The sequence below is a fragment of the Manis pentadactyla genome, chromosome 7 (assembly GCF_030020395.1).
Source record: "Manis pentadactyla isolate mManPen7 chromosome 7, mManPen7.hap1, whole genome shotgun sequence".
Taxonomy (NCBI): Eukaryota; Metazoa; Chordata; class Mammalia; order Pholidota; family Manidae; genus Manis; species Manis pentadactyla.
Window position 1 is genome coordinate 147141429 of NC_080025.1, and position 25378 is coordinate 147166806.

Consider the following 25378-nt stretch of genomic DNA (forward strand, 5'->3'; position numbering starts at 1 on the left):
CATTCTTTGAGATCATTGTATTTTGATCTTTTAAGTTAGTTAAGTTGCCCTTGAAATATCTTAGAGATTTTTTAGCCATGTAATGTCTTCAAGTCTATGTGGCATATTTAAGTTTCTGTTAGGGTTGTGTAACTTAGTGTGAACTTAGATTTATCTGTAAAATTGTGATTTTAACTGTTGGTATCTTGTTTATTAGCATTGTGATTTAATTTGTAGTTTTAAAATGTCATTTTACTCAAATTATGAACTAACATTTTAGAATTTGTGACGTATAAATTTTATTTATTTGAACATTGAAATGTATTTTCGTACAGATTTTTAGTATTTTGATTTTTCAAATAGGAGTTTATGATTTGCATCATAAATTTTAAAAAGAGCAAATTGTTCTTAAAATTCCATTTATGATTTTCCATTAATAGAGTAATACTACTATTTTTAGTTTGAAACCTGAGGAAACAGATACCAACAATCGTTTTCATTCTGGAATTAAAAAGTAGTTTGCTTTTAGTCCTGGATTTTGGCCAGTTCCCCGTCTGGCTGATCTGATGCTCTTGGTCACATAACCTGCATCTGATGGTAGTGGGTCTGCTGGCTGCACGAGGAGGCTGTGCGCTGGCTTGGTAGAGCACACTGCGCTCTGTCTGCAGTCACTGTCGGAGTCAGTAAGCATTTGTCATCACTGGGACGTTTCACCGGCCCTGGCTCGGGTCTTTGTAACAGTTAATGTATGTGAGGATTTGGTTGTGAGCTGTCCTGTAATCGGGCAGTTTTGTTTGTATTTTTTTCTCTTTAGTTCTCAGGGTGTGACGATTAGTCTGAATACCACATCTGGCATGGTGACATCATTCGAGCTGTCTGACAACACTAATGACCAGTCTGGAGAACAGGAATCTGAGTATGAACAAGGAGAGGATGAACTTGTTTATCACAAGTCCGATGGCTCTGAATTATATGCGCATGAGTACCCAGAGGAAGGCCAGTATGAAGGCCATGATGCAGAGCTGGCAGGAGAGCACGTCGCGTATGTGGAGGAGCCCGAGGAGGGGCCGCTGTACAGTGACGAGGTGTTAGACATCGAGGTCAACGAGCCTCTGGATGAATTCACAGTGAGTCTTTCTTCTCTGTATGGCCGAAGATAACGGGGCTGCCTGGGCATAGGCTTCTAGACTGATCTGAAATCTATTTCCCTCCCTTGGGAGGGAGGGAAATTAGACCTTATTATCACTGTCTGCCAGTTCCTTTATCTGAGCTATGACAAAGTTTGTGTTGACAGCTTGTTTGGCTGGAGGTAATGCTCCTTTGTCATCTGGAAGGCTTCACAGAATCGTGACCTTGAGGATCGCACCCTGAGGAAGGGAGCAGCTTTGTGTGGTGGAGACACACTGTCAATTGTTAGAAGTACTTAATGCAGAGCTTTTATCCAGGCTTTAGACAAGATCTGATAAAGTCCTTCCAAGGTGAAAAGATTATTGACCTGCTGAAGACATCTTGCTAGGTGCTAATATTCATTCCACAGTGATTGATGTCCTGTTCGTTCACCCTTTTTTGTAGCTGAGAACTGTCTAAATATGAATAAAGAGATTGGAGTTTAGTTTTGGAAATGTCACACATAACTTGTTATCTGTAATCAGGAAGCAAAGATTGTGCTGATTTTTATTTCAGAAAGATGATTTTGGTAGGTAGGTCAAGAAAGAAAAAGGTACTAGTGAACAGTTGCTCAGCTGTCGTGTTGATTCATCATTAAAAGAGATCTTAACACAAGCAGTTAATGAAAAGTATGGGGAGGATGTAACCTCTATGTTGTAGTGGAATGTTAGGGTTTCAGGACACTGGGTCACGCATGGGCAGTGTCAGCGGGGCTTTGGGTTTGGGCGTGCGCAGAGGTAGGGGTAATAGCTCTGCCTTTATCTCTGTGTCTATGTTCAGAGGAAGCTTGCGTTTGAGAGAAAGTTCAAAATTTGCTTAATTTTGGTCATCGATGTATAGGTGTAATTTTGAAAGAAATTGTTTACATGAAACTCCAGAGTATTTGGTTCCAGTCCTGATTTTCATGTATCTCAGTAGTTAGTTTTTTTATTATTATGGTATCATTAATATACAATCACATGAGCAACATTTTCGTTACTAGATTCTTCCCCCATTGTCAAGTCCCCACCACATACCCCATTACAGTCACTGTCCATCAGCACAGCAAGATGCTATAGAGCCACTACTTGTCTTCTCTGTGCTGCACTGCTTTCCCTGTGGCCCCTCCCTACATTATGTGTGCTAGTCATATTGCCGCTTAATCCCCTTATCCCTCCCTCGTCCCACTGCCCTCCCCAGGCCCTTTCCCTTTGGTAACTGTTAGTGCATTCTTGGGTTCTGTGAGTCGGCTGCTGTTTTGTTCCTTCAGTTTTTGTTTTGTTGTTATACTCCACAGATGAGTAAAATCATTTGGTACTTGTCTTTTTCTGCCTGGCTTATTTCACTGAGCATAATGTCCTCCAACTCCATCCATGTTGTTGCAAATGGTAAGATTTGTTTTCTTCTTATGGCTGAATAATATTCTGTTGTGTGTATGTACCACTTCTTCTTTATCCATTCATCTACTGATGGACACTTAGGTTGCTTCCATTTCTTGGCTATTGTAAATAGTGCTGCCTTAAACATAGGGGTGCATATGTCTTTTTGAATCTGAGATCCTGCATTCTTAGGGTAAATTCCTAGAAGTGGAATTCCTGGGTCAAATGGCATTTCTATTTTTAGTTTTTTGAGGAAACTCCATACTGCTTTCCACAATGGTCGAACTAGTTTACATTCCCACCAGCAGTGTAGGAGGGTTCCCCTTTCTCCGCATCCTTGCTAAGTAGTTATTTTTATGATTCTTTTGAGTACCTTCTCTTCAGTAGGTAGAGTAATGAAAAAAATAGTTTTGGTAGATAAGGCATGTGAAAGGCATCATAGCTGCTTTCTTCTGCTAACTACAGTAGTTTGTTTTGATAATAAGTCCTTCACTGGTGTGGACAGGTGCTCTGGTTACAGTGGAATGCTTTTAAAAGTGCGTCTTAAAAATTAAGCCAAGATATTTAAAAAATGTGCCCAGTTATTCCCTTTAAGCACAGTTTTAAAGTGCTTCTTAAAAATTAAGCCAAGATATTTAAAAAATGTGCCCAGTTATTCCCTAGTTGTTTTTACTGCCTATCAGTAAGATACGGTGATTGGTTAATCATATCTGGGTCCCTTTCCCTTGTAAGGACAGCAGTTCAGCAAGTCTTCAGTGATGCCTCAGCAGAGGACAGAGATGCTGCTGAATGGGAAGCCTGAAGCTGGCCCTGCCTTCTGCGGACTCGAAAGCTAGTGGGACGCACCCCAGTGTGCAGAGTGCTCGACAGTGCCAGTGGGCATGGCCACATTGGAGGCTTTTCTCACTGTGGTATTCTTCCAGAGTTTGTTGGAAAGAGAATTTCTGGTTAAAATGAAGAATTTCCCTCTTGAGTTTCATTGTCAAACTTGAGGTCACACTGAGGCCCCTGGCTGTATAAAAGCCAACTTAATTATCTAATGTCTTGTGGCCTAAGATTGAGATATTAAAAAGAAAAAAATGTGACAATTCAGTATACTCAGTATTTTTCCACATTAAAATTAATTAATGTTTTTCAGAATTAAAAAAATCTTAATAAGTAAAAATATTTTGCTTAGGAATTCTGAAAATGTCCTAGTATTTTCACAAAGACTTAGAAACTTTAAAAGTGGGGTGCAGTAGTTCAGCGTCTTTCTGTAGGCAGTATCAGCTCACCTCAGTACGTCTAGCTTCATAGCCATGGTCATTCTTTTCTTTGTCTCGTCCCTATTTAAATGGCTGGTTTCTTTGTAGTTGCCGCGGTGGCAGACCGGTGTTAGTTCTCCTTTGGCGGGGCAGAGAGCGGTAGGCTGCAAGTGCTCCTCTGCTCTGCAGTGGGGGCCTCTGCTGACTTAGGCTGTCAGTGAGCGCAAATAAATTAATGATTCATTATTGGACTAACCAACACATGAGTCGATTGCACCCCTTTGTGTCCCAATGGTTTTTCAGTTTATTAAATGGTTTATTTAGCTGGTTCGTGTTCTAGTTAAGGTTTGTTGACTGGTACTCTACAGCTGGAATGGAACACTGGGAGACGCTATTGTGAGCATGTGTCGTCTGAATTCTCTGAAAACCGCATGGAGGGATTTTGGGTATAACTGGGAATGAAATCATAAAACTGCAGAAATGTACAATTGGAAGGGCCACTTTTTTTAAACAGGAAGAAACAGGGCCACATGAAAAAGCTGGTAGTGCAGCTCTGTCCGTTGGAAGTAGCAGATGCTTGGGAATTTTGGTTATGTTCTTGAGAATCAATGGAGATGTGACCTAAAAACGTGTACATTTGTATTAGGAAGAGTGGTGTATTAATATTCAAAATACTAGAAAATTGTCAGGTGATTTACACTTTTTTTTATTTTTTATTTTTTATTTTTATTGAAGGGTAGCTGACGCACAGTATTACATTACATTAGTTTCAGGTGTACAACACAGTGATAAAACATTTATATACATAATTCTAGGTTCCAGCTATCACCCTACCAAGCTGTTACAATATCTTGACTATATTCCTTATGCTATACATTACATCCCGGTTACTTATTTATTTTAACATTGGAAGTCTGTCCTTTTTTTTTTTTTTTTTTTTTTCTGTGAGGGCATCTCTCATATTTATTGATCAAATGGTTGTTAACGACAATAAAATTCTGTATAGGGGAGTCAATGCTCAATGCACAATCATTAATCCACCCCAAGCCTAATTTTCGTCAGTCTCCAATCTTCTGAGGCATAACAAACAAGTTCTTACATGGAGAACAAATTCTTACATAATGAATAAGTTACATAGTGAACAGTACAAGGGCAGTCATCACAGAAACTTTCGGTTTTGCTCATGCATTGTGAACTATAAACAGTCAGTTCCAATATGAATACTCATTTGGTTTTATACTTGATTTATATGTGGATACCACATTTCTCTCTTTATTATTATTATTTTTAATAAAATGCTGAAGTGGTAGGTAGATACAAGATAAAGGTAGAAAACATAGTTTAGTGTTGTAAGAGAGCAAATGTAGATGATCAGGTGTGTGCCTGTAGACTATGTGTTAATCCAAGCTAGACAAGGGCAATAAAATATCCACGTATGCAGAAGATTTCTCTCAGAACGGGGGGGTGAGGTTCTAAGCCTCACCTCTGTTGATCCCCAATTTCTCACCTGATGACCCCCCTGCGACTGTGCCTGTCTTAGGTTGTTCCTCGCTTGAGGTGATTTACACTTTTAATCATAGTTTACTTAGGACCTTTAAAATTAGCATGGATTGAGATTTCATAAAACATTTTCCTGTAAAGAGTTTCCAGAGTGATATTTATGTAAAGGTAACACTTTGTTTCCCAGTGAGGATTCAGTACTGTATGCTGTACTCCATTGCATACTGGCCAAGAAGTCTGATTAGCTTCATTTGGCCGTATCTGAAACCTGACGGTTCTGCTCTCAGCAAAACGTGGGTAGTGGTAGTTGCTCTTACTGACAGGATGCTCGCACTTTCTTCTAGAAGTAAAGTGCAGTGTGTCCAGATAGTCTTAGAGACACAGTTGGGAACTGAGGCGGTTTGTGAGAATTAGGCTGGTTTGTCACCCTAACTGTGGTGGCTTTTTATGGGTCTGTGAGTGGGAGTGTCATATACTACACAGTGAGTACGTTGTTAAGGTTCCGTAGCCTGTTTTCTTTTGGTTGCATGCCTTGTAACCACCTACTGTCCATTTTAGCAAGTGGCTGGCGACTGGAAGTTCAGCCCCCCTGGGTAGGATCCAGTCTGGTGACTTGTTAGTGATACTTTTAGGAACCTTTCTTTCTCTTGCAGTTGTCCTGCATCCTTCTTTCCATATGCTTTTAAAGGGACGCCTAGCTACTGAAACACCCCTTATATTTCTTAAAAACCCGAAGCACTCCTCTTTTTCAGAGCAGGGCTGATGGAGAAACTAATTGTATTGTGAATTTCAAAATAAATTTAACGTTGAACTTGAATTCTGTTTTCTGTAGCCATACGAATGATTCACGGTGGACATGATTCTAGCACCCTTGCCATTGCTGAGCTGTTGTGCTCGATGTGAGCACACGCACACTTTGTTTTTGAGATTACTTTTCCTCAATGTTGGTTTTAGGAAGATCTGTTTATCAGGTACTTGAAGTTCAAAGCCCTTAGCGACTGGGTACGGGCTCAGCAACCCTTAGGGGAGGGTGCATTCTCTTTGGTGCTTGGTGCTTCCTGCTCAGTCAGGTAATTGCTGCAAGGAAAATTTACTAAAACAATGGAGCCTGAGTTATGAAGATGGAAAGTGCTTTAAACACCCCAAAAGCTATATGAGAAAGCCATGTTTGGTCTTTGATGGCTCTTGGGGTGAAGAATACTTAAAGGCTTGTGGCAACAAAGGCTGTAAGAGCAGGAAGACGTCTGCTGAAGATGGGTGGGTGACATTACTGATTCCTAGCTTGCTCTGAAGCCCAAGAGGTATTTGTTCCTCTTTTAAAAAGAGTCCATAGGGTTGATGTTTTTTTTCTAACAGATTTAAAACAAGCATCTTTTTAGCATTCATGAAAAGTTGATACCTCTCTTCTTTGAACTATGAGTGTAGTAAAAATTGAGCTTTCCGGAATCTTTGGGCAGTGTGTTCTGGGAGCTGTGATTTCCACATAGCTACTTACCTTTGAAGTGTTAAGAGTATTTTAAATGTATTGTGGGAGTGTGGGGAGAAATCTTTGGAAAATGTGATATATGTGTTAGTGCTTTGAAAAGAGTGCTGTGATTATTTTAAATTAGTTAACATTAGCTAATTTTGACCATTATTCAAAAAATACCACAAGGTTCCCTGTATTTAGGTGCTGTCTTGACTGTTGAGAAAATGAGAATGATGGAGAAGCTTGGTTTCTGTGCTCAAGGAATGTGCAGCCTGTTGAAGGGGCGAGAAGAAGACCTGTGGGCAGATTGCTGTGCTGTAAACTTAAAAGTCAGACCTCCCAGGAGGGGCTCATAAACATGCCTCAGAAGCTCACAGAGGGGACACCTGTGGTCGGGTGTGTGGCTTAGAGTTGAGGGTGGGGAGGAGTTGAGGCTTTATGGACAAGGTAATCGGTAAGGTAGGCTTGGGATAATAGTGTCATTTGGACAAGTATGGTATGATGTGGAGGGGTTAATAGCTTCTGTTTTCCAACCTTAGAACTTAGGTCCTGTGGGCCAGATGTGTAAGCCACCAAATCAGCCTACAGCCTCAGGACTTGCTTACAAATTTTCCTTACTAATATTTTTTCTCAGTTATTGCCCTTAGTACTTTTACAAACCCCCTCTTCCCCAAAGATCATGAAAAGTGATATTTCACTGGCTTAGGCCATTTATTTTCGGTCTCATGCTAATGCTTTAGAAGCTCAGTATATGAACCACATTACTCACTTTCCTTTCCCTCCTGTAATGCTCTGACAGGGCATGTGAACTTATATGCTGTGTAGACATGTTCTGAGACACGTCCTTTCTCCTGCCAGCAAGCTAAATTTGATGTTTCTTTTTGTGCTTTCTCTCTTGCTACTTGAAATAATTTGAAACTTAGAGAAAAGATAGAAAAATGGTACAAAGGACACTGCACCCAGGTTTTCCAGTGGCAGAAGAATGCATTCAGCCCAAGGAACCAGGACAAAGCTGAAGAAGATGTTACTGAGACATGATTCCCCTGATGGTGACTGCTCTGTTCTGAGTGGTGAGCTGCTGCACCAAGGCTCCAGGGGACCAGAGGCTTTTGTGGGTCCTGCTGTCCACTGTGGCAGTCTGCCTTGTGTACAAAGTGGTCCAGGCCAAGATCAGACCTGGCAAAGGGTGACTGAGGCCAAAAGACATGTGACAAAGAACTCCCAGGAAGGGAGCAGACAGGTAGCTGTGGGGATCATTCCAGGTGATGAGTTGACAGGGAGGCCAGGGCATTCAGTGCCCATTAGATTAGTTCATGTTCTTTTTATTAGTGTGTGGTCTTTTGAAGTTGGAAAATTTCATTGATGTTTTTCTATAATTTATTCTTTCAGTATTTTAGATAATGTATCTCCTTTTTGATAATGTATTGTGTTTGTAGCCTGTTTTAGAATGAGAAAAAAGGTTTATAGGTTTTAATCTTCAAATGATCTTTGGAGATAAAAATTATTTTACTGTGAAAAAAATCCCAGCAGCCGTTAACGATTGCCCTGGTGCCTTCTGAAAGTGATGGAGTATGTCACGTAGATCTGGTGACTTCAGATGTCGGTTCCTAAACTATATTCATTAAAATATTAAATCACAAGTGGGTTACTTATAAAAACAATGGTAATCTTACCTTCCATTTTCCATGTCTTCTGAAGAGATTGAAGGAGAGATATCCTTGGGGGAACATTAATCATCAGACCTAGCCTTGAAGTAAATGAACTTATAACATGCATGAGTTAATATGACAGCATCTCAGGCATACTGAGAAACGGTCAGTCGTTTGGGGGGATTTAGGTCCTTCCCTTGCACCTTATACCAGTGTGGATCTCAGGTTGATTAAAGATTCTAATGTAAAAAAAACACCCCAACATACAAGTGTACTCATGTACATATGCGCACACCAAAGTGCAAATGTATTGGATAAAGATGTTTTAATAATGGTGTGTTAGCCTTTAGCTTACCTGCAAAACACGTAACTTAGCAAACACTGTAAGTTTATTTGTCAGTAATGTCAAAAAATTCCAGAGGGATTTTCAGGTCCGGTTTTGGCCTCACCAGGTGATCAGGTACTCAGGCGTCTTCCAGACTCCCATGGCACACTTCCTGGGCTGCATCTTTTACCATGGCCCACACCCAGAGCAGTGGGTTGCAGGAAGACTGAAAGGGCCCACCCTTGGAAGACATCCCCCAGGGTTCCCAGGCGGCAGTCCTGAAGCAGTTCATGAAGGATGCCTTAGGCACATGGCTGTACCTCTAAAGCCAGGGAGACACTGGTGAATGCAGTGTTTTATTAGGTGACAACGTGTTCCGCCCAGATGGGGAGTTTTATTACTAAGGGTGTGTTAGGGAGTCAGGTGAAAGTGCGCACTGTGATGCTGTGGTATTGCTGCTCTGCTGCTCTTGGCATTGGGCCTTTTTAAGCCATAAAGGAAGAGTGAGCTATCACGTCTGTAAACACTGCAGAGCACTACGGACAAGTTCAAATAAATGACAGCATTAGGACTATTTACATAGGAGCCTAGGAATTAGTATATTCAGTAAAGTTAATATACTCAGTATGTAAGGTTAATATGTTTAGTATGTTCAGTATATACAGATGAGCACTCCTATAGAAAGAACAGCAATGTGAAAAAGCAATCCAAAAGATAAGCAAATGACCAACAAGTATATAAAATACAGTCAATAAAACAATCATTAAAACAAAATGGAGAGTTTTAACTTATTTTAATATTGGCAAAAATCAAAATAATTGGTCAGTTATAGTCGTGTTTTGTTGGGGGACCGTTTTGGAAATACCAACTGCCAGGAGACAGTTTTCCTTGGTTCTGTCTGTCTCTGCATGTTTTTGTGCACAGAGTGCTGTCTTTGTTCCTGACTGTAGCACACAACTTTGAGAGACATAGTATCTTTTATGGAGGAAGGGGCAGTCACACTTTCTGCTCATAATAACAGACTTGGGAGCCCCAAATTCAGGTTCCCTTCTGTAACACTGCCCCTTGTATGCGGGGTCACCTGGCCCTCTTCTCACGTGGCCACAAACCGCCACTGCTGTTGTTCAGAGAAATACATTGTCCATGTCTGTGATAGGGAGTCTCATGTCTTCCCACAGCCTCCCTGAAACGTACCACTTGCTTGTAGGAAGGGTCAGGTTGCAGGCCCTTCACTGTTCTTGACAGTGTCAGAAGCCTTAAAGTCTTTTGGCTCAGTTATTCCACTTTGAGAAAGTTATCCAGAAGTGTTAATCTAAGATGTTCAAAGATAAATGAACCAGGTATTTGTGGCCTTGAAAATATATGGAACCAATGTAGATTGTTCTGGATAAAGTTAGCTAAGTGATGGCCTAACCTCACCAGGGGACTTCAGTACTTCAGCACCCTGTGTGCTCTGCGGGACGTGGAAAGAGGCTCATGGTGTGTTAAGTGAAAAGAGTAAGGTCAGAATTCTTCCCCGTAAGTTCCCCCATGACTTTGCATATCCAAATAGTGTATGACTCAAAAAAGACGGGATGGATAAAGACAAAAATGGTAATAGTGATTACCTCTAGATGGTGGGATTATTTCACACTTTAGTGTACAAAGTATTTTTGTTATGAGCAAAATCACTTTTATAAACAGGAATACAGGATCATTAACAATTTTGGCCCTTCAACTTGAAGGCAAAGAACTAGATTGCCCTTAACTCCTGTGACTGCTAGTTGCCGTCATCCCTCACATGAAATGTCCTAGGGGTTGTTTTCAGTGTGCATCTTCTCATAGTGCAGAAAGTAAACTCTCATCCAGGTTAGTTTATCTTTTTTGTTTCATCTGTTTGGTGTGGTTTATTATTTGCTCTTTTTACTTAAGCTGTATGTCCCATACTGTAATTTTAAAACTTAGTACTTAAAAATATTTTAAAATATTTTTACTTTCTTATCCTTCTGCTCTTGACTGGTGTGTAAGTTTACATTATGTTGTTGTTTATTCTTGTGTTGACTGAAAATTCTTTGTAACACTCTTTGTCCTCAGGACTTTTAATAGTCCTTGGCGGCAGGGGTTGCACGGGTCTGTTCCCAGGCAGGAGCCTGTCTGCATTGCTGTGGCATGAAATGAGGTAGCGTAATCCCAGCCGTTTTCAGGATTGTTTTGGTTGTTTGAGGTCCTTTGAATTTTCATATAAATTCTTTAATTGTTAATATACTAAAAATCTGGTTGGGATTTTGAAGAAGTTTGCATTGTATGTTTCAATTAAATTGGGGAAAAACCAGCAGCATAATAATCATGTCTGTTAATAAACACAGTTTAATTTTTTTTTAATTGAAGTATAGTTGATATGCAGTCTTAGATTGGTCTCAAGTATACAGCACTGTGGGTCAGCAGTCACCCACATCACTGGGCCCTCCCCACTGGCGGCCTCATTGTCTGTCAGCACAAGAGGAACAGTTTACTTCCTAATTTCTAATATGTCCCTTAATTTCTTTCTTTTACCTATTCACCTCTGGGAGTCCTACACGTTTGTTTTTGCCTTGTTTTTGATTGTGTGGAAAATGTTCAGTATTTCATCAAGTAAGGGAATATAAGCCAACTGGTGGTTTTTTGATCAAATTGAAGTTTTCTATGTCTTGTTTGCTGAGATTGTTTTTTAAACATCAGAAATGGGTGTTGAGTTTGTCAATGCTTTTTCTACATCTGTTGAGATATATCTTGTGGCTTTTATCCCTCATTTTAGTAATGTGAATTAAATTGACTTTTTAAAAATATATACTCCAGACTTTATTTCCAGTTTGCGAGCTTGTCCGTTAATGTTATTTACATTTTTCGAGTTTTTCCATCAATGTCCTCTTTCTGTCCAGAATCCAGTCTGGAGCAGCACGTATTGTTGTGTCCCCTCTGGTCTGTGATAGTTGTCAGTCTTTTGTTTGACAACCGTGACAGTCTGAAGAAGTATCAGCCAGGCCTGCTATAGAGTGCCTTCCATTCTGGGCTCTTCTGATATTTTCTTAAGGTCAGCCTGGGGTTATGGGTTTTTGGAAGGAAGGCCACAAGGGTTCGGTGCCACAAGTGACAGAGTAGCAGTTAGGAAGGTCATCCCGTCATACTGCTGAGCCTGGGGCTCCTTGGCAGCTTATCCCTGATCATGTGGTGAGGTGGCCTTTGCCAGTCACGCATATATAGGAGTCTGGACATCCTGTCTTTCCCCTTCTCGGCTCTGTTCTTTGGAAGCTAGTCACTAAGTCCTGTCTGCCCTTACGCCTGGTGAGGGACTTAAATTCCACCTAAGGGGGTGGGTAATCGACAGCTTTTGGAGTGCTAGAAGATTTGTTAAATTGCTTTTTTATTGCAGAATCAACCTTGCATTTCTGGTTAAACAGCTGGTCAGGTTGTATTTTCCTTTTCACATTTTGCTAGATTTCATATGCTTTTATTTTCATAGAGAATTTTCTGTCTGTATTCATGAAGGATATTGGTCCATAATTTTTTTCTCTTGTAATTTTTGCATAGTTTGATCACGGGTTAATTTCAGAATTAGCTGGAGAACTTAAAAAAAATACACAAACCTAGGTCTTGCTCTCCCTTAGAATGTCTAACTCTTTATGTATATGTGATAAGGCTGGTGGACTTGGATACTTTTAAAGAACGTTCGTGATGGTTTTCATATGCACTCCCCATTAAGAATTGTAAGTACGTCTTTCAGGTTTTCAAGATAATTAAAAATCAAACATTTGACTATTTTTGGCAATGTCTATAATAAAATTAAAGATTTATATACAAATCTAATAATCTTAGAATAACCTGTTTTTTAAAGTTACCCAGTAATGCCCTTCAATGGAATTTTATTTGTGAAAATAAGACTACTAGATAATATTTGCCTAAAAACTGCAGGAAAGTCAATATTTTGGCAGGTAGATTAATTTTATAAACCTTATGGTCAAAGGAGTATTTTTTTTCTTTCCTAGCCCAGTGTTTAGAATAAGAGGTAATAACTCTTTCAGGGGCTGAAGGAGCAAGTCCAGTCTAGTTTAGTGAATGTTGCCCGGTGGCCTATAGTTGAGGCCAGTGGGGCCAGGCCACTCTTTTGTTTCAGTTCCTGGCTTGTGTAATCTTTGATAAAGGTGAAGAGTTAACAGGACCCTGAGGCTTGGACTAGAAGTTTGCTTTTTAGGGCATTCCGGTGCTGAAAAAACTACCTTATGCTGTCCTCTGGAGCCTCCTGTTCATGGAGCTCCTTCCATTCCTAACCACCAGCAGCCAGCATAGTCTGATTCCTTTGAGAATGTCCTAAATGGAATCATATAGCAGCATGTCACCTTTCCAGCAAGATGCCTTTGGTTTTATCCTAGTTGTATCGATAGTTCATTCCTTTTTATTGCTAGAGAGCATTCCATGGTTTGGATGGGTGGATGGGTGACAGTTTGTTTATCTATTCACACACTATTTCTATGCATGCTTTGTGATCCGAAAGAGAGCTGTAAACATTTTCCCACAGGTTTTTATGTGAGCATAAATGACCGTTCCTCTTGGGTAAATATCTAGGAATGAGATTGGTGGGTCATAGACTAGATTTGTTTGTTTCTGGTGGGTGGTAGTATTTGTTTCAAGGAAGCAGTTTTCAGCTTAACTTTGTTCTCTTAGAGTCCTCAGATGGAGGTGTGGATGCAGAGTAACTATATTCGTATCAGTGTTGTCATGTTTTACATTAAACTTGTATGGAAAGTCTCTGAATTTTAATTACTGTTAATGGTTGAATTAGAAATGACTGTTGCAGTCGATCTTTGCATTGTTGGTAGTCATGTCATTTCTTCCTCTGTGGCCTTGCTGCTCAGTTCGGTCTGTGGAGCTGGTGAGAAATGCAGAATCTCAGGCCCCTTTGGCCCTGTGGAATCAAAACCTGCATTTTAACATATTCCCCGTGATAGGTGCAGACATTCAGTTTGAGAAGCACCACTCCGTAGTGCTGCGAAAGTAGGGAAGAGCACTTAGCAAACAAGTTTGCCTTTGATTGAAGTGTAGTGCAGCACACACCTAGCCAGGTCCATCTCCTGTGTTCCTTATTTTGGTTTTTTCTAGACATTCAAAGACAAATAATGGTATCAAACCAACCGAGTGCCAAGATTTGGGTTCTTTAAACTTCTGTAGTATAGTGAGTATAGGAATGCTGAAAGGCGGGTAGACACACAGTTAGAGTTACCTTCGGCATTCTATTTTCAGGCACTGGGGATCCCGAGCGTGTGTCTCTTCTCAAGCGTTTATAATACTGATAATAACAATACAATATGATGTAGTTGATAGTTTTACACAGAAAATGTTGGGGAAAGAATACAAAATGATTTTATTGTCGGTTTATCTTTTTTCTTGTGTGTTTTCTAATGAAGTAGTTCATTTTTGTTGCTATTAAGAGTAAAGGACACTTAAAAATTACAAATCATGAGAATAAAGGGGCAAATTCTGTTTTAAGTTTACAGAGAGTGTTTAAATGAACCTAGCATTATAGGTACCTGACAGTGGATCACTGAGATCTAATATAAGGTGAAAAGTGACTAGTGTCAAAGGAACATGAGTGCACAGTAAAAATTGTTGATGAAGAAATTACTTTGAGGTTGGGACTAGACTGGGCAAAATTTTTGTAGGAATTCTTATACAGGGTAAAAGCTGGTTTTAGTATGAAGAAGTGACTGAAGAAGAAAAGGTCTTGGCTGTTTCAGTACTCTGAGCTGGAGGTAGTGAAGAGTGAATGCTGGATGTAGATGAGGTAGAAAGGGGGTAGTGTGATGAAGGGAAGGTCCCAGAGGCTGGAAAAACCAGACCAGCCTCGCTGCGGAGTTGGAGCTCCTACCTGGCAGCAGAAGGCAAAGGAGACGCAGCAGAGTTACAGGAGGTGTGGAGCCTGCATAAGGGGAGGGAGGGTGCTGTCATCTAAAGTCAGTTTACAAGGTGTGTTATGTGCTACCAACAGCTCTCGGGTTAGTTTAATTAGTAAATGGAACCTTGCTAGAATCTGGATTAGATTGAGTCCGGCAGGGAGTTTGGAACTTGGGTTTTTCTCTCAGAAGTATGAGTAGCAACAACACAGAGGGCTTCATATATTAATTGCAAGCAGACTTTGAAGTTTTTCTAACAGTAATTTTTAATATTTGAGATTATTTTCCCCAGGAATCGGTTTAGTGTTTCATATGGCCCTGTAATCTTAAGTGTAAGCAATTTATATATATAATAGACATTTTTCAATATTTAGTTCAAAAGAATATGAACTCACTTTCTCTCCCTTTTTGTTTTATGTGTGTAATGTAGGGAGGCATGGAAACTCTGGAACTGCAGAAGGATGTAAAAGAAGAATCAGATGAAGAAGATGATGATGATGAAGAATCTGGACGGTTACGTTTCAAAACCGAAAGGAAAGAAGGAACAATTATTAGGCTCTCAGATGTAACGAGAGAGAGAAGAAACATTCCAGAAACTCTGGGTAACTTTTTTTGCCTGTCTTCCATCCTCCTCCATTCCATTTCAACTTCCTCCATAGCACTGTTACCATTAAAAGGTTAAAAAAAAGTTGGCTTTATAGATGGTTACGTGTGCCATCCAGAGAGTGGATGGTCTGTGTGAGGTTAGAGCTCAGTTAAGGTGCCGTAAGTCGTTCTACAAAAGTGACTGTCTTCTGGATTAAAAATGTTTGAATAAAATACTTGATTGTTTATTTTTTTAATAGTTTTTCTGTTGGAGTCTATGGCCTAGACCTACTCTAATGCAATCCCTGTGGTTTCTGGCTGGCTCTGGGAAGGTGTGTGGGGGTGATATGGGGCCATTTGACCTTCCTGAGGTCCACAAGGTTGCCAGGGCTAATTCTGGACCAGACTAGTTTAATTTTGTACCTTTTTGTATCTGTACCAGACTAGTTTAATTTTGTACCTTTTTGTATCATTATAACCATCTTTTTAATATTTTCTTTTTCTGTATTCCATTCTTCTCTGTGTTTAATGAGACAAAGTAAGTGACTTGTTTTTAGGCATAATCAATTGAATATCATTCTGTGTAAACCCTGCTATTAAGGATCTATAGCAGGCTATTGCTGATCAACAGAGAGAGTATGTCTCACTGTTGACTCCCTACCACTGATAGTGACTGTTTTCCAGTGTCCACTGCAAAGAATAAAGCAGTGGTCCTCAAATTTAAGCAGCAAAATTGCCTAGAAGGCTTACTGAAACACAGATTTCTGGACTCACTCCCAGCTTTTCCAGTTCGGTAGGTTTATGGTGAGACCCAAGTAGGTTGCATTTCTGATGAGTTCCCAGTTGAGGCTGCCCCAGAATTGGTGCTTTGAGAATCACTGTGATATTGTGCTGTGTTCTAAGGAGGAGGGCAGGAGGGTGGAAGTTCAGAGGGCTGTCCTCTCTGGTCTTGGTCAAAAAAAAAAAAAAAAAAAAGCTAACCCTTAGTTACTACCATTATTACTTCTTAAAACCATTATTTACAGCCACTTTTAGCAATAATGTGAACATTATCTTAAGTGGTAGATGTGAATTCTTTGTGAGGACACTTGAGCTCCCAAGAAGCACACGTTAACAGTAGTGACTCAGTCTTAGGTTATTTCACTCAGTGAAATTCATGGAGAGATTGTTAGGATTTTTGCCCTGTCCACTTTGTCCCCCATCAATTTCTTCCTTTTCTACTTTTTGCCCAAGGTGTCCCTAGACTTGTTCTCAAGTTACAGTATAAAGGTGCTATTTGGTCTGAACCAGGACAGCATCAGTTTTTAAGAAAGAGGACCTGAAGGTGGCCTTGCTTGAAAAGAAGATGAAGCAAAGGTCTTAAAACAGGAGGATGGAGAAAAAAAGTGTCCTTCAGCAGGAGGAATTGGTCACATTACAGAACAAGCTTGCTCAAACAGATGTCTGTCTTGAGCTGGGATAAAATGAAACAGATGAACAAGGGAACCCAAGTGTCCCTGGCTGAAGGAAGGCAGTGGGCAGGGGCAGCAGCGTAGCAACTTCCAAACCCAGGAGGGGGCTTCGTGGGGGTGGCTGTGGTGAGTCCTCACTTTTCTGCCTCTTTGTTGCTGGGCTGCAGCTTTACTATTTGGGGAACCCGATGTATCAAATCATAATAAGTGAGATAGCTGCAAGTTTGAGGATGTGAAAACTCTTGACAGTCCTGCTTGGAAGTGGAAGCCTTTCCCCTCTGCAGCCGACCCTCTTTAAATGCCACAGTGGATTTCATGGGTCACTCTTCCCTGACCCTTAAAGTGTCTGCCTCTGCCTGCTCCCAGCCCTCAGCTAGGGTCATTGTGTCTCTTCATTCTGCTGCAGCTCCAACTGGCAACGTGTTCCCAAGCATCCAGTGTTCCTGTGTTTATGTTTTGTGTGGTCTCATTCCTACATCTCTTTTTAGGAAGTTGGCCTCATTTCATTTTTTTCATTTGTGCTTCCTTTATTAAGGTCTTACGCTGAGTCTCCCCCACTTCTCCTTTTTTCTTCTTAAGGCATCTGGCAGCTTTATAGTCCTGTCCTCCTGAGACAAGAGGCTGCAAGGGTTTAGTGGTGGGCAGGTGGGTGGACCTTGAAATATGGGGAAGGAGGGTCTGAGGTCCTTAAAAGGCAGAGTGGCTGTAAGCTTAAACAATTTGGCCATTTACCAGTCTTTTAAACATTAAAAAAAAGACTTTAAACATGTGATTGATTGCTAGATAGGGCAGTAATTAATTGCTAGATAATTTAGCAAAGTGATTGCTAGATAATACCATAAGTGAAAATGATACTTAAAAGTTATCTTTCTCTGCTCCATATATGTGAGCCCTAATTTAAGAAATTAAGAAAGCTTAGTGTTTGGAAACAAGTTCTCTAGTAACTGAGAAGTTAGGGTTATTATCAGTACAGAAAGGATATTTTTTTCCATTTAAAGATTGGTTTCCTGAAACACTTCCTATTACCTTAATACCCTGCCCCCCTCCAACAAAAGGTTAATTTTATAATAAGAAAAATACTTAGTGAGAAAGAGAAGCTGCTACAGTATTTGGTAGACTCGAAATTTCCATCCATTTTCTCCTCACCAACCTGTGTGCTCCTGGTGATAGAAATATCAGTTTCAGGTTCTGTATAGACACACTTGGATTTATTTCATTGTATAAAGAAAGCTGTTTACTTACTCTTTGGAATGGGATTAAGACACCTTGCCACCAGAGTCCATACGTCATCTTACGTGGTCTGTATGTCTTGACAAGTGATGTCGTTTACCATCTTGAATACAAATAAAAACAGTTATTTTGCAATACCATTGATTAAGGTTGAGAACACACCACTTTTAAAGAAGAATGAAACAATGCTCTGGCCCCCAGCTCACCATTCCCACCCTTTAGTCTGTATGTGGGATAATGAGTTCTCTTCAGAATCTAGAGGGTATTTTGGTCGCTTTTTGTCTTTTTCACATTCTAATATGTACTGTTATCCTTAAATGTGAAGTACACTGTTCATATTTATGACAGTCTTGGCAGTTAATGGAGCCTAACACACAGTTGTTGGTTTGTACTTTGAATTCTGATCAGATTTGAGGTAGAATTTTGGGCTTTCATCTAGACTGAGATCTTAAGTAGTGAGTTTTTTTCCTCATCTGGGATCCTGGGAATTATAGAAGCCTTACAGAAAATGTGGCTATTTTTCAAGTTTCCCATCTCAAGATGTACAGACGTGCATAGTTAGGATGACCGACCTCCAAAGGATGCCATAGGTGTAACGGCTTAGTTCTCTCATGGAACCCAGTTGAGAAGGATTTCTAGGACATGCACATGTAAGGGAGTGATTTATTTTGAATGGAAATGTCAAATGCCATCTCTGAAAAGTGGGTCTTTTGTCTCATTTCTACAAAGTGTCAGCATGGAAGTTGAGAGCTGCCTGTTCGGTAATCTCAGGAGGTGGACCTAAGATTCTCGTGGAAACAGTACAGGCCCTAAATGAAGGCCTGCGGTCACTTCAGTTAGGCCTTTTAGTTTGTTGTCTGTGAGTAGGTGTCCAGTTCACAATATTTGTTATTTCACTGGTACATGTAATATGTTACATTCTATTTTGTTGCTTTAGCCTAAGAACATTCTTATGCTCACTTAATGTTCTCCTGAAATAATATCTTAGTTAATTTTGTTAAGGCAAAGGATCTGTGGGAAAAATTTTCCTATCTAGTACTAAATGGGGCAAGATTCTAGTGCCAGCAGTAGGATACTGTCCTAAGTTTACACAGTGGTTCTTGTGTTTGCAAGGTTTTTGTAGGTTTGTTGATTCAGTTACCTTGTAAAGAACTCAGGCTATCATTTGTTATTTTTATTTTGCCAAATAAACTGTATTTTATAAATACTCATGTATTAGTCCAACTTGTGTAAAATTATTTGTATGCAGATATATTAGAAAAGGACAATACAGTGTAAGACTTTGTTACATTGAGCTCTATCTCTTTACTTTGGAATATGGACATAGTTCAGAGAACACTTAAAGGGAAATTAACATTTCAGTTGAAGTTACAAATGTAATTTCCATCCTGTCATATTTTGGTGACCTTTTGTGACAGCTTGTCTCAATTGGAGGAAAGCATTTTTGCTTGCTGATTAAAGATGTCATTTGAAACCATTTTATTACTGGGGATAGTGAAATTAATCTTGACACTTAGAACCACTAGAAAAATAATTGCTGATTCACTGCATAAAATGTGTATATGTGAACTAATCATGTAGTCAAGATCAGAATAAAAGCCTGCTTGTTGAGAAGAGATTAAATTTTCTTTTGAATGGGGTCTAGATTCATTAGAACGGAAGGGGGTATACCATAGACACAATTTCAAGAAAATGAAGTGTGGCTTAGAGATTTTGGGAGTTTGGAGATGATTATGGAATCCAAGGTAAGAGGCAAACAGGTGATGCGAACAGTGCACCCTTCGTTGTGGAAGAAGGCATGAAAATGCTTCCCAGTAGAATTCAGGGACAACTTCAGACGGTATATGTTTATTAATTACATGTTACAACTTAGGTATTTTAAAATAAAGGAAGCATATTTGAATAAATCAGCTTTTTTCTTTTAGGAATTCAAAATAATTTGCCAGGCCAAGCCTCTTCGGGCAGGAGTCCTGCTGCTGGCGCCCCCGAAGCCTTGGCCGGAGAGGCGCCTGCCGCGTGTCTCCGTGACTCTGCGCTCCTTTGGTGCTACTTCCACGGCAGGCTGCGTGGATACAAGTCTTTCTTCACAGTTTTTTTCCAACATAAATCTGGAAATTTGAAATAGTAGTATTAAATGGATTTTACGTTCTTGATATTAACTTTGACTTCATTTGATTTCAATGATAGTTTTGTTTTAAAATCAGAACACTCAATGATTTGTGTTTTTGTGGTTTTTTTTTTTTTTTTAGTCTCCTTGCCACTGTGTATCAGTAATACTTGTACAAAATCGTACTGGTGGAGTCAGGCCCTGACTAGTGCCATCTGCCGTCAGTGAAGGAGAAACTGATCTCAGAATGCCTAGCAGCTTAAGGGTGGGGTGAATCGGACTTCAGCCCCTTCTGTTTAGCTTCCCTCAGCACATTTTATCGGTCTCAAAAGAAAATGCTTTCGTATTTACAGGAGATTCTCGTATTTGATGACCAGCGAAGAGCGCACTGTCCCTTGAACAGCTCCCTGGCGGATGCACGTGCACTGAGTGTGTCCTGCCTGCTCCTACTGCGGTTTAGCTACTGTGGGTGAAGCACTCACTTTTCCAGAGTTCATTGTTACATATTCCTTTCCTGTTTTTCTCCTTTAAATCTGGCCTAGGCTACTTGAAGGTATCTAACTCATTTGCATCTTTTTGAATAGAGCTTTCCGCAGAAGCCAAAGCCGCCTTGCTTGAATTTGAAGAAAGAGAGCGACAGCATAAACAGGGACGCTATGGTTCAAGGCGGGGAGGAAGGAGAGGAGGCTCCATAATGTGTCGTGGAATGGGAGACCAGAGAAGAGAGAACAGTGAGAGGGGGAGAGCCAAGGACCACAGACCTGCTCTGCTTGCCACGCAGCCGCCCGTGGTGGTAACGTTACAGTTTTACCATGATAGCCGAAAACATTAGCACAAATGAAAACAGGCTTGTGGGTCGTGTACTTTGTAGTTACCTCTTAGTCTGACTAAATTAAAGTCTAGTAATAGGAATAATGGCTAAAGTTTCCTTATAGTCTGTAATACAACTGTATATATGGTCTTACAAGTTCAGCCCTCTAGTATTTGGGCAGTAAAAAATAACTATGAAAAGAAAAAGAAAGAGAGCCCCTATGTCCTTCGGTGACAAGAGCTACAGAGGAGCTCTTCTCTGCTGCTGAGAGAGGTGCTTCTCGTGAGGGCCTGGACTTACAACGCTGAATTCATTGCATAGGAGAATGGCGTATTTTATAGGCAGTAGTGGGGAAGCTAAACCTAGGCAGTAATGGTTTATGTTATAAAAATATTTTTCTTGGATTTTCCTTAATACCAGTTTCTCTGAGAGTGACTGTCATATCCTGCCCATGATGTGGATTGTCTTAAGCTACCCATAAAAATATTTCATGATTTAGGAATAGTAATTTCAAGTATAATTACATTTGGATTTCCTTTGTTATTTCAAAGATGAGTTACCTCAGAAGCAAAGACAGGAATTGTACAGATTTGTTTTGTTCTTTTAGCTGTAGGATTTCATGGAGTTTTCTTTCAGGGTCAGTCTTCATAGGCACATTTACTTAATTACACATATGTGTCCATAGTGTCTACCCGATGTGTGCCTCCTACCTTTTTATCTGAATGTAGGGAAAACTACACTGCCTCTGTGTAGAAAGGTTATGTTTTAGGGGGCATTCATTTGGGAAACAACAAAGCAGAAAAAACAACCCTCTACTCTGTGTGAGAATGCCAGCCTTGACCTAAAGACAGGAGGGCGGGTGGTTGCTGCCTGAATGAAGAGGTTGATGAGGAGTAATTGCCGTTTGCTCATCGGCCTCTACATTCTGACGTGTCTCCAGCAGCAGAAGGGCTGGACCCTCAGGGTCTTGTTTTTCTCCTGTCCTGTGTCTGCGCTCAGCCTCTGCTTGCCTTAGGGGCAACAGCCAGTTCAGAGATACTGGTCCCCTGGTGGGGAGCAGCATCATGGGAGAGCTGTTTTGCACAGTTGTGACTCCATGATCCTGGAAAAGTCCCTCAACTCCCTCTTCTTTCTTGTCCACAAGGAGGTGTAATATGTGCCTGGCCTGCCTCCTTCAGAGAGGCTGGCCTAAGAGGCTGGGAGCTTTTTAAAAATGTTCCTTGAGTGTAGGTTGGCCTGGGCCCTGCCAGCGGTGAGCCGAGTCCCTGGGGTTCTGGTGTCTGCGCTCCCTGGGAACTGGGGAGAAGCCCATGACTGGCCACCTCAGCATGAGGGCCTTGGGCCTGGAAGCTCTGTGCTCACCTTTGCTGGTTGGTGGTTGGTTGGTAACTGGTTTGCTGAAAAGGTGACACTGAGATGAACCTAACCTGCCTCCCACCTGGGACCACCCTCAGATCACACATGCTCTTGATTGTGATCACTCCCCACCCCAGAGCTGTCTGTCTCCTCAACTTCTCAAAGAGCTCTGGCAGGAATCATCTTTGCTCACGCCTTCGCCTCTGCCCATTTCTCCTCCGTCGTCCCTGCCGCCTGGACTGTGCGCCTGCCTCCCCGTCCCAAGTGTGCTCGCAGGGTCCTGGCTCTCCTGCAGCCCTCGCCAGGGCCCCACCAGGGAGCTCCTCTGCCAGCGCCTCTCGGGGGGTGTCTGAGATTCGGTGTGTGTGCTTCTCTACAGGCAGTGCCCCTCTTCTCCTTTTTCTTTAGCCGCATTGTTCTCAGGGGTTTGTTCTCTGCCCTCCTTTTTGTTGAAGTTCCCACTTGGCAGCACTGTCCATTCCACCATCTCCTGTCTCTGCGCAATACTGAGTCTTAGCCCTAACCTCTTGCTCTAAGTTCCTCAGAGTGTCTCCTAGTTGCTGGTACCTCACCACCTGGGGGTCTCACAGGCCCTACACTCCACCTTTTCAAGACCCCTGATTCCCTTAGAAATCCTTTATGCTCGTGAGTGAATGACCCACATTGTGCTCAGTCTTGGTTCAGTTCAGATTTAACTCTGGTGCCCACCTGTCGGTTAATGTGCTCTCGGTGGGGATTCAGTGGGAGTAAGACTGACAGGGTCCTTTCTCTCATGTGCAGATGTGTACATTACAGAAGTCATGAGTTGGGGGGGAACACACTGGGTTCTGGGAGCATGGGGAGCCGTGGGCTTAAGGGGCTGGAATCTTTAGAAAAGTCCTCCCTGAGCAGGGTTAGCTAAGCCAAGGCCATATACAGTTTGGTCTCAAAATTCTCATCCTGCCTCCCCAATATCTCCTTCCTATTGCTCTTCCTCAGGTGGCAGCTGTTCCTTCCACTCAGCTCTCATTACCGTTGTCTGTTAAATGGTCTCTGCTTCCATTGTCCTTACCTTCGTCCATCTCACTGTTAGTGGCAGTCTTCCTACCATCTCGTCCTCGGTGATGCTCCTCATAAGTGCTGCACATGGTGTAGGAACAGACTCTGTACTTGGGTTCCAAGACCTCAGGACTTGGCCTCCTCCCAGGGGAGGCAGCTTGTTTCTGGGGGAGGCCTGAGTGGGAGTGGTCCACTGCCTCAGCTTCTGAGTGTGGCCATGTTGATTGGGGGTTACAGTAGGGCTTGGGGGTTAGATTCCCTGAACTCTACTTGCAGCTCTTCTGCTTAGCAGCTACCTGACCTTGTACAAGGCCCCACCAGATGGGATTGTGAGGAGTGAGTCAGTCCCCTCGCGTACTGACCTTTCAGGAGGCGCTGACACCGTGGCCGGGCCCAGCGCTCGGGCCCCACTGCCGTTGCCGGCTCCTTCCTCTTCGCAAGTAGTCGGCAGCCGCCGGCAGACCCTTGGCTGCTCTGAGTGTGTTTTTCGCTGCCTTCACCTGGCTGTAGCCACCCTGGTCTTCCAGCTCACCCGGCAGGCGTGCCTCTCTGCCCCTGCTGCTCTCAGTCCCTCTCCCTGGGTGGCACGTTTCTTTCCTGCCTTGCTGCCTGTTCAGTGCCACCTTCTCTGAGCTTCCTCCCTCCCCTCAGGTGTTCTGAGCTCTGTCGCTGCCTGTCTTAAGGCCTCTCTCCCTCGGCCGTGCTCTGCTCCACCTTCCTTCCTGGGTGTCCTGGGGGCAGGGGCACGGCTGGCTGTGCAAGGGAGGCTGAGGGCATCCTGGGCTCTGTCTTCAGTGCCATGCTTGGCTCGCTGTGGGCCGTGTTGTTGGTCGAACTGAATTTTTTTCTTTTGGGATCTGTGTGCGTTGTTTTGGTGCTGCCGTTTTTCCCTCCTTGCCCTGAGATTGAGTCACGTGAGACAGTAGCCCTCACTGCACAGGCAGAGCAGTTTATTTATCCTGCCCTTTTAGATAAGTTGTTACTGTGAACTTATTCCTAATTGTAACTTTTACAGTTTAGTCAGTGTAAGTCTGTAATGCATCAGCATTCTTGTACTTCTACATGTTGATTTCTGTGAATTTGTCTTTTTTGTGGTTTTCAGACACACTCCCCAAGATTAATCCCTCCTCCACAGCCTCAGCCTCCACCCCCGCCGCCTCAGCAGCAGCCAATCCGAAGCCTGTTCCAGCAGCAGCTGCAGCCCCTGCTTCCCCTGCAGCACCCGCACCTGCCCTCGCCCCCCCAAGGAGTGCACGTGCCACCCCAGATCGAGGCCCCACGGGTGATGATGACCCCTCCTCCCGCGAGCCCACAGCAGCCCAAGAACATACACATAAACCCCCACTTCAAAGGGGCAGTGGTGACGCCCGTGCAAGGTAGGTGTCTCCTTTGCTGTTGTGAAGTCACAGGGTCTGAAACGCCACTGTGGCCAGATGGTTTGAGTCTAAGGATCTCAGGGCTTCCTTGAGTCCCTCCCTACCCGCTCACATACATGCCAGCTGGATGGGCCAAACTCATTGGCCTAAAAGTATTTACCTTTCTTTTTTTTTTTTTGATATCGTTATTGGTACAATTACTTGAACAACATTATGGTTACTAGACTCCCCCTATTATCAAGTCCCCCCCACATACCCCATTACAGTCACTGTCCAGTGCAGTCAGATGCTATAGAATCATTACTTGTCCTCTCTGTATATACTGCCTTCCCCATGTCCCCACCCCCTAACATTATGTGTGCTAATCGTTATGTTATCTCTTGTTTTATAATTGAGTGGGGAGTAACGAGAAGACACTGTGTAACGGGCATTAGTGAAAGTGTCTTGAGTCGGTGTTCATGAGTTCCCTGGTGGGAATGTAGTGAGTGTGCCCCTCAGACTCCACTTGGGTGCCTCCCTTTGCCCCAGTGGTAGCTCGGAAGGCACAAACCCATCTTATAGTCACTAATTCTGGGTGACTAACATCTGATGTCATGATTAGAGGCACATGTTCTTACAGCTAGGAAACTAGTTTTGAGCACTTATATGGTGTGTATCTGCATGCATTTCTTCAGTACATGGTGATTTTGAGGTACTTGATCTGTCTCTGGCATTTGAGATGTATTGGTGAGCAAAACAGAGGAAGCTTTCTGTGGTGCTCATCTTGCTTTCCAGCGGGCAGGCAGGAGTGAGCAGCAAACATAAATGAGAGGCGAAGGTCCAGTGAGAGCA

At 42.1% G+C, this 25378-nt stretch overlaps 1 protein-coding gene across 3 annotated transcripts in view; it reads left to right on the plus strand.

Annotated features, from left to right (window-relative positions):
- RBM33 (RNA binding motif protein 33) overlaps nucleotides 1-25378 on the plus strand; it is a 114776-nt gene that overhangs the window by 19999 nt on the left and 69399 nt on the right. For all 3 annotated transcript variants that reach the window (XM_036899665.2, XM_036899666.2, XM_036899664.2), the window contains exons 5-8: nucleotides 794-1106; nucleotides 15024-15195; nucleotides 20551-20759; nucleotides 24274-24547. In XM_036899665.2, the coding sequence (XP_036755560.1) occupies nucleotides 794-1106; nucleotides 15024-15195; nucleotides 20551-20759; nucleotides 24274-24547 (968 nt within the window). The remainder of the gene's footprint in view (nucleotides 1-793; nucleotides 1107-15023; nucleotides 15196-20550; nucleotides 20760-24273; nucleotides 24548-25378) is intronic.